A 13,670-nucleotide genomic window follows, 5' to 3' on the forward strand; every position below is an offset into this window, starting at 1 on the left:
GAGGGATGCTGTGGTGCCGGGGAGGGATCCGGTGACGAAGGGTAGGGGGTCTGGGTAGATTGTCGTGACTTGGGAGGGGCTTGGGGATATGCGTGGGAGATGTGATGCACAGGAGTAATCAACATATCAAGGGCGGTTGCACATAGGGCATTTAGCATTTGACCATCATCATTCGTATATTGAAAGCACAATTCTACGGGCGCAAGCTCATCTACTGCATCACTCATCAAGACCGCTAAGCTCTCAACCGACTTACTTCCACCCCTACTCTACGTTCCCTTCCCCCACTTCTTGCTCCGCCTCTCCATCATCAGCCGGCACCCAAATCCCCACGCCCTTCTTATCCACCCTCATCCCCTCCGTCCCCTGCACCTTCAACGTCTTATTAAAGTACCGATCCGTAACCTTCAGATTCGGCATAATCCAATCCCCCTCTACATTCGACAGCAGATTATACCTGACCGTCTGCCGACTCATAGGCAGCAGATGCAACGTCCGTAGTTTAGGTCCACTGAAACCAAAATCCTCGCTGGCTTCCATGGCGAGCTCGAAAGTGAGGAAATGCATGGTGGGGTTCTCGAGGACGTAGTCGAGGTGGATGAGAGAAGGGGTCGTGGGGGAGAGGTGGTGGGAAGCCAGGACGCGGGGTTCGGAGGAGGGGATTTGGATGCGGGGGATGGGGAGGGAGGATGTTACTGGGGAAGCGTTGGGGTCGGAGGTGCGCTTCCATGTTATGTTGAGAGTTGTGTCGAGGGCGGTGGAACGTCGTTCTTCCAGGTTGTTCTTCCGGATATCCAGGCTGAAGCCCCATTCGCTCAGGACCTGGGGTTCCATGGGGGTTTCTGCAATGGTGAATTCTTTGGTGACGTCACATGTTGCCCCGCCGTGGATGCTGTGGACTTGGACGGCTAGGTCGCTGACGACGAGCTGTTCGTCGGCGAAGGATGCGACTTTGGCTCGTAGGCCCCATTTCTGTGCTATGCCGAATGCATCGGGTGATTCGGGGTTGACGTTGCTTTCGGCCTCTTGGAGCTCGAAGTAGCTGGGCCATGGGTCGGGGTGCACACGTGCCATGAGGTCGTAGCTCGCTTCGAAGGGTGCGTTGAAGACGAGATCGGCGACCATGATCTTGGAGATGGGTATGTCGCGGTCGCTGAGGAGGTGGTATAGTACCTTGACTTCCAAGGCGTAGTCTGCTGGATCTGCGGGTGCAGTGAAGCGGATTCTCTCTGTTGTTCTTGCACCTTGGGCCAGCTTCCCTACTACATGGCCTGGGAGGTCTACATCCGTTGACCCGTCAAGTGCTGGCGGAACTTCCTTCATGGGTGACTCTGCCGGACGCTCGACCCAGGTGTAGCTCAGCGTATCTTTGGAGCGGCCCAGTAATCGCACCTCAAGGACAGCTTCAGTGTCCTCTTCTTCTTGGTTCATAATCTCTATTGCCAGCGTCACGGACTCATCTGTGTAGTACTGGTTGCGAACGTCCGGTAGGTTGATTTCCATCTTTGGCGGCTTCGGTAGTATGTGCACCGACATACCAGATCCATGCTTCAATGATCTTGATTTGATCTTTGTGTCTGACTTGATCCACCAAACTGGATGAGTTGGAGTCTCTGGGTCTGTGTCTGAGCAAACGAGATCAAACTTTTCCGTGCTGACGCCGAAGACGCATGCGACGACATCGACATCCCCAGACTCGCGCAGAATGAGTGGGAGACTGTACACTTTGGTCTGCCCCGGGTGGAGCGTGAGATCAGCTGTTCCGGCCCAGCGTGGTTTTCCGGTAGCGGAGTGCGTCTCTTCTAATGTACAGGTGTACATGATTGAGGTACTTCCGGAGGGTTCGTCGGCGTTGTGATTCAAGCGGACTTCAGCCAAACCACCATTGAACTGGTACTGGAGAAAAGACAGCGTGATTGGGGCGGAGCCTGGTCGAGCATTGGAGCTGATAGCGAGTTGTGCATGAAGGGGTTCGCCAACATTACCTTCGGCTTCGGCAAAGGCGAAGGACGTCGACACTGCAAGGTCAGCCTTTAAATTTTGGAAACGAGTTTCGCACTTACAGCAGGATATGTGGTCTTTGGCATTTAGACTCACGCTCACCTTCTCGGCAGTCGCATCCGAGAAGACGTCCAAACATGTCATCAAGTCGTACTTGTATTTTGTCTTGCCAGGGATCGCTGGTGGTTGTTAGTGAAGCTTCGTGTGAAAGACGAATAACACTGACTTTGACTATACAGCTCCCACTCCGTTGCAACATATGATTCTCGGCTCTGTACTCGCAGTGCGCACTCATGCAGAGTCCATACTACCTCCGAAGCTAAGCTCCACCATCCTTCTTTCCGCCATGCCATCGTTTCCCAGAGTGATCGCAGTACTTTGAAAGCATCGTCAAATCTTTTCACGTGTAGCAATGTTCGAGCCACCTCGAGTTGCAACTGATCTACTTTCCGGTGTTGTCCCCGAGCTCTAAACTCAGCTATCGCGGCATTAAGCTTGGATGAGATGTCTTTCCAGTGCTCGAATCCGTTGCCGATGCCAGGTATAGGATACTCCTCGTGAGGTTGCGGAACGAGGTAGTGATCATAAATCTGATTCCGAGCCGACACCTTGGCGGCTGGAGACATGCCTGGTGGTGTTCGGTCTTCCTCTGGCATCTCTCTGGCAAGAATGTAGCGCCTCTTTGCGTGGTCACTGGCAATCTTGTGCCAATATCCGGCATGATGTAACAGTTCCCATGGTGGTAGTCTTTCTCCTACTGGGAACTGTTTCTCGGGCTGAGAGTATAGCGAGTTTGGGATGTCTGGCAAGGGATCTGTGTCCGGGACAGGATCTCGTATCTTGAAGACTGGCAATTCTGTTCGTCGTACCGTCTCAGCCATCACTTGGGCCCATGTAGATTCCCAAGCCTGCCACCCATAGTTGTTAGTACCCTTGCCCCGGCGATCGAGCACGTCTTGTAATCTCCACTTGTATCGTAACCAAGACTGGACCGCGGAAGTAGGGAAATTGTTCCATAGTTGACATCGAATGTGTCGTAGTGCGATGATATCTGCTAGCAATCGTATCTCGTCCCATCTTGGAGACCAGCTTGCCGTTGTTTCAAACAGGCCCTCGGCACCAAACAATGCCTCCAAAGCAGCCCCGTAGTGTCGCTGTGCAGCATCCATCTCCTGGCGAAACTCGGCAAGGATACCAAGCTTGAAGTCATAGCGAACACCCCACCCAGGATACGACAGCGTTTGGGAGGTGCCACGCGTTGGCGGAGCTGTGGGAGGGGGAATTGTGCCTCGTCCCTTCTTCCTCCGCGCATGTTTTGTGAGGTCCCGGTAATACTCGACACAGACGGGCTGTAATATGGCCAGGATTGAAGTGACGAATGCCTGCAGCTCGACCTTGGATGTCCTTGGAGGCAGAAAGAAAAGTGAATTCTTTGGATCCAAGCCTGTAGCCCGCCGTATCGTCGCCAGTCGCTCTTCAATGTCCGGTGCCTCGATTATAGTCTTGTCACTCAGCAATACCACAACGTATCTAGTTCGGTAGTCTGACTTTTGTATCTGGCTCTTGATCTTGTTGATGTCCGTCTTCAGCTGATTATCGTGCAAGCTGTTCGTGATGGGGTCTGTGGTGAAGTTGAAGAAGGAGACGAATACGGAAGGGACGTAGTGCTGGTGCTTGGCGACCCAGGCAGGAGCGATGACGCCGTCGGGGAAGGAGGGCGACGCTGGAGAGAGGGGAGATATGGGCGAATGCAGGACCCAGGACGTTGCGGCTGCGATGGTGGGACTGCCTGGAGGGGTTGTCTCGGAGTTTGAGGGCGCATCTGCCTTTTTCGGGGGCAGTTGGAAGTTCTAGCAAACATCAGCCCATGGCTCCTTCCCGTGGCATAATCGCAGGCGCATGTACCCTTCCTACACTCCGTATTCTGAAGCCATGCGTGATGCCTCGGCGACTGAAGTCGCGACCATTCCACGGCGCATTCGTGCCGTCTGCACTCAGAAACTCTTGGAGCAGTTCATTTGCCCGGTCACCTTCTGCTGGCGGTAGATCTGAGCTGATAGTTGTGACAGCGCGCCCAGGAAGCACATGCTGAACCGATGGAGGGGGATCGGCCTCTTTGCTGGTCGCTAGGCCTGAAAGGACGATGAACGGTAGGTTGTGCGCAGTGAAGTCTGATGGGTATGCCTCCATTATAACTCCATGCCCGAGTCGCGTGGTTTCCAGCTTGTATCTCACAAGCGTGGTGTCGACGTGGTGCTGCTTTTCGGAGTTGGGGGAGAGCGGAAGTGCTGCGGAGTGGATTTGCTCGTCGCACGAGAATCGCAAAGCCAGACGTGGGCTTCCTAGGTGCTGTATCGAATTGGCGATATCAAGCGTGTTTGTGGCAGCATGGAGATAGTGTACAGATTGTTCGCGGCTTCGTCATCGATGGTCGCGGGTCGACACATGGGCGCGGGAAGCTAGCTGAACCCTTGCCATGCACGTTCTCTATGCCGCCCGATCCCTCCACACTTTCTCTCCGACACTCTACAGCTATACTTTTGCGATCCAGCTTCGCCGCTACGCGTATCCACACCTCCAAATACCTTTGACAGCGCAACCAGTCGTTGTACTAGCTGAACGCGCTCGTATCGATACTCCCGCATCTTCACCACCTTACGCTCGCGCTGGCCAGAGGCTCTGACGCCATGGCGGGCCAACAGCAGCAGATTATGGATACCATCTTCAGCATGAAGAGGAAGATGCTGCGAAAAGACGACTGTAGGTTCATTCCTACCTCGACACAGGCCTAGCTAACACTGCGCAGCCGACACAGAAGACTCCGAAACACCCTTAAACAGCAACAAGCAGGATTTGAGGCGCAAGGTCCATTATGCGCGCGCCAGCGACCCAGACTTCCTTTCTGACCCGCGACCCTACAAGAAGGTGCGTCTTGGCTTGTGCGACTCGGGTGTCGACTGAAGACTGACGCCTCCAGCGCATTGAGCACGCCGGCTACCACAGGTCCATCCTACAGCGCAACCCTCCACGATACGATGCGGACGGTGATGTCGTCGAAGTCGAAGAAGATTACGAAGACGAGGAAGATGTGGAGGCTGTCGAGGAGAATCCTTACGGCAACATACAGCTCGAGAGCCTTCTTGCGCCGCTCACCTCGGCCGCCGACCTACCCAACCACCCTGCCCTGAGCGTAGCATACTCCTCGCGGCATCTCACAGACCTCGCGAGCGAAGCGGGAGCCCTCTCTCGAAAAGAGCAGGTCACCAACGCGCGGGCAAAGACTCTATTCGTGAAACTGCAGGGCGACTCCACGTTTGCGCCAGCTGCCCTGGCTGCTATGGGCAGAGCACCGTTCCAGGAGCCATGGGCTAGCAGCGCAAATGGGCGCACGAGCGAAGGAGAGCAACAGCAACTCCACGATGCGGAAATGCGCGAGACCATAGAAAGTCCCCATGACGTAGACATGGAGGATGCAGGCCAGCCAAATGGCACTAGTCGACAGACCGAGACCAACGGCGACTCCAGTTCAGAGAGGGTCAATGGCGCACATCCTGTGACCAACGGAACGCACGCAGGAGATGCAGAGCAGGCGCAAGAGAATGGAGAAGGAACGCCCGAAGACGCGTCTGATACCGCGTCGCAACAGACACATAGGATGACGACGCGCAGACGAGCCCAGGCGCATGCAGCCTCGACCCCTTCCCCACCTCATTCGCCCTCGAGTGGTGTCGGCGCAATACATCCTCTCTTCATACATCCGTCAGATTCGTTGCCAGATCGCGACTTTGGTCTCCCGCCGAACGAAGCCGAGGAGACGCGCATGCTCCTCATGGCCTACGTACAAAAACAGGAGGAGGTCGCACGGATAACATCCGACTTGTATCAAGGCCTGCTACAAGCCGACCGCATGAGGCAGGATGTATACAAGTGGTCAAAAGCGGAAGGCCATGTAGGAGAGATGAGCGATGGCGAGGACTGGTATGACCCCGAGGAGTGGGAGTTGGATGGTGAACTCGCAAAGGGTCGAGATGAAGAGGAGGACGATACAGCCGTGGCTGGCAAGAAGAGCACAAGGCAACGGCGGAAGCCGGACAAGGATGATCGATAGACTCGACCGCTGAAGCGGCAGGCCCCACGGACGCACCCTGAGTATTATCGTTGCGCGGATCCATAAGACACGAATTCATGCTACGTTCTGGTTAGGACAGAATTTACACGAGTTGGGTTGCTCTTGCCTCAGTGAGCGGACCACGTGCTTTCGCGTCAACATCGTGCTTTCCATCCGCCGACGAAACTTCCTCCACTTCACAACCGCCACTCGCCATGGAGTACGTTCTGCGTTGCAATGAGCTCAAGTGTCGATCGCAGCTGCATGAACGCGCCGTGGTTACTACGTGCAGGTTCGTCCATCTCACCTGCCTCTGACGCTTTTCGCTGACCATCGCACAAGTCACGTCTTTTGCAGCAATTGCGCAGATGTCACCGGGCTGTCGAGGTCTACAAATGCGCATCGAACTTGTCCAGCATGCAACTCATCGCTGCACAACCCCGACGATGTGGTAGTCGCAGGTCTCAACCCATCAGAAGACTACAAGACGTCGGTACTCAGCGGCCTTAGTCCAACAATCATCATGGAGTGTGCCAGTCGCGGCTTGGCATTCCATAGCTATCAGACGTCGCAGGAGATCATCTATCAGGAGCACCTCGCGAAAGGCTTGACTGGCAAGTACGATACGCTCAGTCAGCAGATGGATCAGCTGGTGCACGATGCGAATTCGCAGATCAAGGCATTGCAAGACAAGATGCAGGGTTAGTCATAGCCTCTTCCTTTGAATGCTCCATTATTAACAGTCGTGTAGCCATGCAAGCCGAGCAGGAGGATCTCGAGGACAAAAACCATCAACTTCAGAAAGCCTTCAAAGAGAAGACGAAAGCGCATGCGCAAACCCAAGCGCACTACCAGCAATTGAAAAGCAAGGTCATGGCAACGGAGGTAGCTCATGCTGCTGGTGATGAGGCGGCGTACACGATCCAGACTGCTCGTGGAGACCGGTTCATCGACCGCCTTCCTGGCACGTGGACCGGAACGGCCAACTACAGTCAGATGAACATGTCGCAGCAGGCCGGTGGTGGTAGACCGCACAACAGAGACTTTAGTAGGAGTTCTGGGAGCAGTGGACGGCAGCAGCAGGGTGGTGTGCATCTTGGGCCTCCGTTCGATCCACAGTTGCAGAGACGAGGACTGGGTGTGAGGAACAATACTGGTCGTGAGTTGTTCTTCTTTGAACGTGGAGAGCATCGCAGGCTGATACAGTGAAGACACAGCTCCAGTCGGGACGCCTTCGCAAGCTCATAGGAGCCAGCTTCCAGTCCTTGGTGGTTCACGCCAGCCTCCTCCGTACTTGAGTCAGGATGCGCATTCCTCGTACCAAAATTCGCCGATGGTCAGGCAGCCTCTTGCCAGTGGTGCGCGTGGTCTGGGCACCTTCATGCTTGGAGGTAAATCGTCAAGGAGAACTGGTGGCACCGCCAATACTGGTCCGCTAGGAAGGTGAATCGAGGAGTGTGTGCCAGGTGTTGCTGCGATGGGGCATGGGAACTGAGCATGGCGGAGCAATTGGCCCTCGTGCCAGAGATCTGTATAATTCGGAGAGTGCATATACGTTCAGTCTGCCATCTCATCTCATCATGCAATCATCATCTTGCTGGTAGACATCAAATCGAAAGTGCTAGACCAATGCTTCTGAACCAGCGCTCGTCGTCTGTACTCCTTGATGCTCCGCACCTCCGTCACAATGTCGGACACACCGACTTACTGTCGGCCATACCCTTCGCCAACTTCTTTCCACTAGTGACGCAAAGCACTCAATCAGGTCCTCGATCTCTCAGCTTCGCATTACTTCCCCATTCACGCATAGTGGCTTTTAGTTGATCGACATGGTAGTGTCAGACCTACCACGACTTGTCCAGGCCCCGAAGTCCCAGTATTCGCAACTCCGCTCCCACCCCCATACAAGAAACAGAGTCAGGTCTGCAGACTACATTAAAACGAAAACTCGTAAAATAGGTGAGCTAACGTTAACGTAGGCTCTAGGGTGTTCGGTTTTTTCCCTAGGTTGGCGTGCTCCGCAAAAGGTTTGTTTCGGCCTTCACTCTCGATCTCAAGTACTCATGCGCTTTGTGGGATTTCATTAGGTTTAGGGACGATCACGTGGTTACCAGTCTTTCGCAGAAGTCCCTCAAAAGCTCATTAGGAAAGTTATCTGATACAGTTATTAGGCTAAATATCTTCGAAATCAAAGGTGATATATTTGATGAGCGTTGATTACAGGTCTTCGGTGCTCATTGTATCCACTACCACTACGCACTGTTGTTGTAGGCGGAGCCGAATGCATCCTTCCTATACCGAATGAAATAAGCGTTGGCCTTAGAGTGCTTGTTGCAACTCCATGCCAAGGCTATTGTCAGTAATGATGGGACATACAGGCAACGCACATCGCACGGGCATATGTGGGACAATAGAATGAAGAGTTGGCAGACGATTGATCGCGATGACTTCCTTCATGACGGTAAGAGCCGATGAGTAGAAAGAGATGTATAAGTAGATACCCGCCATACAGCAAACCGAAGGACATCCGCATCAAAGAGCACTGTCAACACTCTCCTACAAGACCGTCATCCAACCTCAAGACCTTGCTTCCTATACCCAACATGAAGAACTCCCGGCTCTCCATCCTTCCGCTACTGGGCTTCTTCACTACATCCACCTACGCCGACTTCGTCATTGGCAGATACGCCGGCTCCGAGCTCGGCGGCACCTTCTCCACTCCAGGCCAACTGCACATCATCGGGACGTGGAACAGCGCAGGTACATGTCACTCCAACTTCGTCCACTCCCAGCCACCTAACACTCAACCCCCAGGCATCGAAGGCCAAGAAAACGGCTTCGGAACCGGCGACTTTTGTTCCGCCGGCACCTCCGCCGGCACCGGCAAACTGAACGACTAAAAAAACAACAATTTCTGCGACCTAGAGATCCCTAGCTGCCTCTCTACTATGCGCATTGTTAGGTCTGCGAGGAGTTTCACGGGCGACTGTGGCGCAGCTACGAATGACGCGGATCGTGACCACTCGGTGGACTATGGGGTGCTGGTTGATATCATCTCGTCCCCGAATGCGGCGGCTGGTAATTGCTACTACGGAAGCGCGCAGCTGAAGAAGGACTGTACGAGTACGGGGAGTGTGACGTATTAGGCGGCTGTTGTTTGTTTGACGGGGGGTTGTGGCGGGCCGTTGGAGAGCGACTTTGAGCCTGGGGCTTGAGAGGGGTTGGCGAGGCCGTATTGGCTTGGAGAGGTGAGGTGAGCGGGGCGATAGCTTGGTATGGTAGCTCGTTGCGACGAATCCTGGACCCTGTTCACTGTTGTCTGTAGTCAGCTTGTCTTGGTAGTTAATGGATTGACAGGAGAGACGAGGATTTGTGACAACTGCCTGACGACGATATTGACCTTGATATGTGATGTAGGGTAAAAGTCATAACTGCCTGACGACGACATAGATCTTGATACGTGATATTGGGTAGATACGGCGATTATGTGGCTGCCACGCCCACCTTAAAGTCTCGGATCGCAAAAGTGCGTTTGCGTGCGAGATGGTTGTGTATTGCGGAAGTCGTGAGCGACTCGTGTCGCTGGAAGTAGAGCTTCAGCTATCTTCCGAGGTTCTCTCACAAGACATGAACCTCACGTCGTCCGGATTGAACAACTATAGTCGACATACTGTAGTGCTCTCAACCGTGTGGAGAAGATACGGCACTGCCTACCAATCTGCTTAGAGTCACAATATGTGACCCAAGTCTCAGGTGTCGCACGGCTGCGGCCGCGTATCATCGAAGAGTCCGGAATCTTGCTCTATTGTTGAGGAGAAGAGAAGGGCGGTGTGGTTAGTCTCGAAAGACATCTGGAAGAAGAAATGCTATAAACTAAGGAGACCTTAGATATAGTAACAACGTCTAAACGACCGAAATAGTCACCGGAGGCAACTGTTCCCGAGGAGTAGAGGTTGGCTTGTCGGCCCTGCTCACTTAAGAGCAATGGCTAACGGGGCCTCGACGTCTCACTTAAGAGCTGACGAGGTGCAGGTAAACTTGACCTGCGCAAGGATGGAGAAGAAATGCTATAAACTAAGGAGACCATAGATATAGTACGACGACTAACCCACCCAAAACAGTCGCGTCTGGCGACTATTTCAGAGAAGCAGCGGTCGGTTGTCTCACCGTGCTCACTTAAGAGCAATGGCTAACGGGTGTATATCTCGACGTAGAGATAAGGTGCAGGTATACTTGACCGGCACAAGGACCGCAAGTCCCCAGCTACCGAGGGTCGGCTTGCACGGTGTGCGTTGAACTGGGAAGTTTGCGGTGCAGAGCAAAAGAGCGACGGTCGAAAAGTTGTATATATCGGGTAGGCGCTAGCCAGCGCACGGACGGATAGCGTAGCGATGAGGTGAGAAATCCCAGTCCGTCTTTTGTCATGTGCTGCTGCTATCAATGAAAATCGTCTAGACACGTTAGATGTCAGGCGTCTTTGTCGCTCGTAGCAGAGAGATGTGTGAACTGAAGCAACACGGAAGGTGCGCAGCAGCGTCACGATAAAGCTACAATTAGAGTGTGGCGTCAACGCCTCCACAGCCACGGCCCCAGCCGCAGGGCACGCACCACGATCGGCTTACGTACCCCTCCGTGATCTCGTTCACGGAGTGCGGCTTGCCTGCCGTACAGCGTTGTCATCATTGCTCGCAGGAGGATGCACTGCGATTGACGTTCAGAGCCGTCGCATACATTCCTACGACAAAAGCAATGTTTCCTGAGATGAACGAGCGTGTGGAGACCTGCGACGTCAGGCCGTTCGTGCTGTTGATGGTGGTGTCAGATGGCGAAGGGTGTCTGGACTGGGTCAACTTCGGAGCTGGGTATGTTTCACCAAAAGAAAAAAAAAACGCTTGACCGCTGAGCGTTGTACGAAAATGCCGCGTGGAGGATTGATTCATGCATGTCACTCTCATTTCGGTGTCTGGTGTGATGTCTGCGTCCTGTTGCGCTGTTGCGGGCGGCTGCCTTCGTCGGGTTGTCGATGTTTACTGAACAATCCAGCATGTTTGTTACAGATATGCAGCCAGATATCTGAAAATTCGATGTCGACGACATAATGTGGATACTTTGAGTCAGTGGGTTGTCTGCAGCCTTGCTGTTCCTGTCGATACACAAGCTTCCCGCCCCTTGCTTCACCAGGTAGTGGGGAATGCCAAGCGGATCTCGAACCACGCTACCAAAAGTTCCGCGAAGCCTGACGTGGTCTGTGAAGAACGGGGTCGTGTTTGGTGAGGCGGCTCGATGGCACCGATCTCTTTGTGCTGGTGCACGTTTGCAACTTCAATATACTAACAACTGTGATGGCGACGATCACAACCAGAAGCGCTGTGACTCCATTGTGGTGTTGGGTTGTTTCTTCCACCACTCAAGTGCAATGTTTTCGCGCTGGGACATGCCCGCGCGCAACTTCACCAGATGTACCATCGTGGTCTCCTGCCATCAATCTGTGTGAGCGTTGCGAGGACACAACGTATGTCGCAGCCGTTACTACTTGCTTTGGGTGTAGAACACGGGATTTCTGGACATGACAGCTGTATCCGCAACCTTCTTCCAACCAAAAACACTTGACATGCTGCAGATTAGGCTTAGCTTCCACGCCTACGTTGTTCTCCATGCTGTGCGCACAAACACCTCCCATTGGAGGAACTTCCAGGTCACCTCTTTGAAACGCATCGCTCTTGGCGTAAAAGGCGAAACGGGTAGAGACCGCGCGGATCACGATTCGCGAATCCAAGGACTGTTTCAAACAGATGAGCATAACCGCCAAGCACAAAGCCCATGAGGGTAGGGCGGAGCCGTGTGGGTTCAATCTATATGCGATTTCGCCAAACCTGCAAGTTTCCGCAGTTGTCCCGACGGCAGGCATCCAGAAGATGTCGGAACAGATCCGTAGATGGTATAAGATGCAGCGGGAGACGCACCCAATAATGCGTACTCACCATCGAGCCAACAACAGTCTTTTACAGTCTTTCAGCTTTCTCATCTTCTTTCAATCCTTTGCTCGACGCATTACATTCGCTAGCCGAACCCAACGTCCTTCTCTTCATTCCAACAACTTATCAGCTCTCCAGCTTTTCCAATCCCAACCAATCCAACTATCAACATGAAGGCCTCCGTCGCTGCTACCATCGTGGCTTTCGCCGTCGCCGTCTCTGCCGGTCCCAGCAAGCCTTCTCCCATGAACTTCTTCAACCTGAACAAACGGGCGAGCTTGCCTATCCCGGCCTCCAAGGGCTCCCAGACGCTCAAGGAGCCCATGGAGATCACTGGCACCTTTGATGGTGGTCTCAAGACCTATGGTCGTGGCGTTTCTTGCACTGGCCAAGCCGAAGGCGGAGATTCTGACGCGGTCTTTATTCTAAAGGTATGTCACGGCTGTAGGAAGTGCATGTGAGACATATACTGACTTCGTACCTCTACCTCTACAGGATGGCGCCACCTTGAAGAACGCGATTATCGGAGAGGACCAGATCGAGGGTGTCCACTGCGAGGGCAGCTGCACCATTGAGAACGTTTGGTGGGCTGCTGTCTGCGAGGACGCGCTTTCTCTCAAGAAAGATGGTGACGCAACTGGTAAGAGGTGTTTGCACATACTTCCGGACTGAGCTAACGTCTTCTAGTGATCGGTGGAGGAGCTACCGGCGCTGAAGATAAGGTCATTCAGCAGAACGGCGCTGGAACTGTCACTATCGACGGCTTCACCGTTGACACCTTCGGCAAGCTCTACCGTTCCTGCGGTAACTGCAAGCAATCCGCCGAGCGTCATGTTATCATGAAGAACGTCAAGGCCTCCAACGGCAAGCTCCTTGCTGGCATCAACCCTAACTTCGGAGACTCCGCCACGATCGACGCTACCAACTGTGCCAGCTCCGTCAAGGTCATCTGCGAGGAGTTCAAGGGTGTTGCTTCTGGCAGCGAGCCAGAGAGCGTTTCCAAGGGCCCCTCCGACTCCTGCATCTACAAGGAGCCTCTCTCTTCTTGCTAAGCTGCCTTGAGCAAGACTTGAACAACATGTGGAGGACGAATCGGCGGGCATCGGTGGATTTATTGGATGGTGGGGATGCAGTGCATCTGTTGTGCTGGCTCTGGAAGCATTGTACATACATTGACTTCTTTCTTGTATATATTGGCGACATAGAGTTGCGCGAATCGAGAAGGTTGCTCTACGAACATCTTTGATGACAAGTGATGCCTGATTGTATGGGTGTGGTGTTGAGTCCGGAAGTCGCGAATCGCGCGACTGTAGTCGTGGGTGTAATTCCTGTCGCACTCTACAAAGATGTAGTTAGCAGCATCATTGAGGTAGATGCATACACAACAACGAGACTTGTTTACATGTTATGATTTAATGGCGTATATGCAGCAAATGACAGGGACTCCTAACCTCCTCCAGGGCTGGTGCTGATGACGTGGGCGCACTAGTCTCAATGGGGCGATGACAGTACCGAGGCGACACGCGTTACGCGCCGCGCGACACCTCGAAAAACGCGGAAGTATCACGCCATTATGCCAAAGAAAT

At 53.6% G+C, this 13,670-nt stretch overlaps 5 protein-coding genes across 5 annotated transcripts; 4 read left to right on the plus strand and 1 right to left on the minus strand.

The window, feature by feature from the left end:
• Window positions 1-264: 264 nt before the first annotated feature.
• On the minus strand, window positions 265-4,191 carry J4E92_010017 (uncharacterized protein; the record flags this gene model as incomplete). The annotated part of the gene is made up of 4 exons (XM_051501359.1): window positions 265-2,018; window positions 2,064-2,180; window positions 2,228-3,851; window positions 3,907-4,191. The coding sequence occupies 4 exons, from the start codon at window positions 4,189-4,191 to the stop codon at window positions 265-267; spliced, it is 3,780 nt and encodes a 1,259-aa protein (XP_051348428.1).
• Window positions 4,192-4,688: 497 nt separating this feature from the next.
• Window positions 4,689-6,109, plus strand: J4E92_010018 (uncharacterized protein; the record flags this gene model as incomplete). The annotated part of the gene is made up of 3 exons (XM_051501360.1): window positions 4,689-4,761; window positions 4,808-4,926; window positions 4,979-6,109. The coding sequence occupies 3 exons, from the start codon at window positions 4,689-4,691 to the stop codon at window positions 6,107-6,109; spliced, it is 1,323 nt and encodes a 440-aa protein (XP_051348429.1).
• A 523-nt stretch (window positions 6,110-6,632) lies between these two features.
• J4E92_010019 (uncharacterized protein) lies at window positions 6,633-7,318 on the plus strand (the record flags this gene model as incomplete). Its single annotated transcript, XM_051501361.1, has 2 exons — window positions 6,633-6,810; window positions 6,861-7,318. The coding sequence occupies 2 exons, from the start codon at window positions 6,633-6,635 to the stop codon at window positions 7,316-7,318; spliced, it is 636 nt and encodes a 211-aa protein (XP_051348430.1).
• A 1,394-nt stretch (window positions 7,319-8,712) lies between these two features.
• Window positions 8,713-9,009, plus strand: J4E92_010020 (uncharacterized protein; the record flags this gene model as incomplete). The annotated part of the gene is made up of 2 exons (XM_051501362.1): window positions 8,713-8,869; window positions 8,924-9,009. The coding sequence occupies 2 exons, from the start codon at window positions 8,713-8,715 to the stop codon at window positions 9,007-9,009; spliced, it is 243 nt and encodes an 80-aa protein (XP_051348431.1).
• A 3,245-nt stretch (window positions 9,010-12,254) lies between these two features.
• Window positions 12,255-13,136, plus strand: J4E92_010021 (uncharacterized protein; the record flags this gene model as incomplete). Its single annotated transcript, XM_051501363.1, has 3 exons — window positions 12,255-12,515; window positions 12,580-12,724; window positions 12,772-13,136. 3 exons carry the CDS (start codon window positions 12,255-12,257, stop codon window positions 13,134-13,136), a joined length of 771 nt encoding a protein of 256 aa, XP_051348432.1.
• Between the last annotated feature and the right edge of the window lie 534 nt (window positions 13,137-13,670).

The sequence above is a fragment of the Alternaria infectoria genome (genome assembly GCF_024043175.1).
Source record: "Alternaria infectoria strain BMP 0036 chromosome Unknown scaffold_30, whole genome shotgun sequence".
NCBI lineage: Eukaryota > Fungi > Ascomycota > Dothideomycetes > Pleosporales > Pleosporaceae > Alternaria > Alternaria infectoria.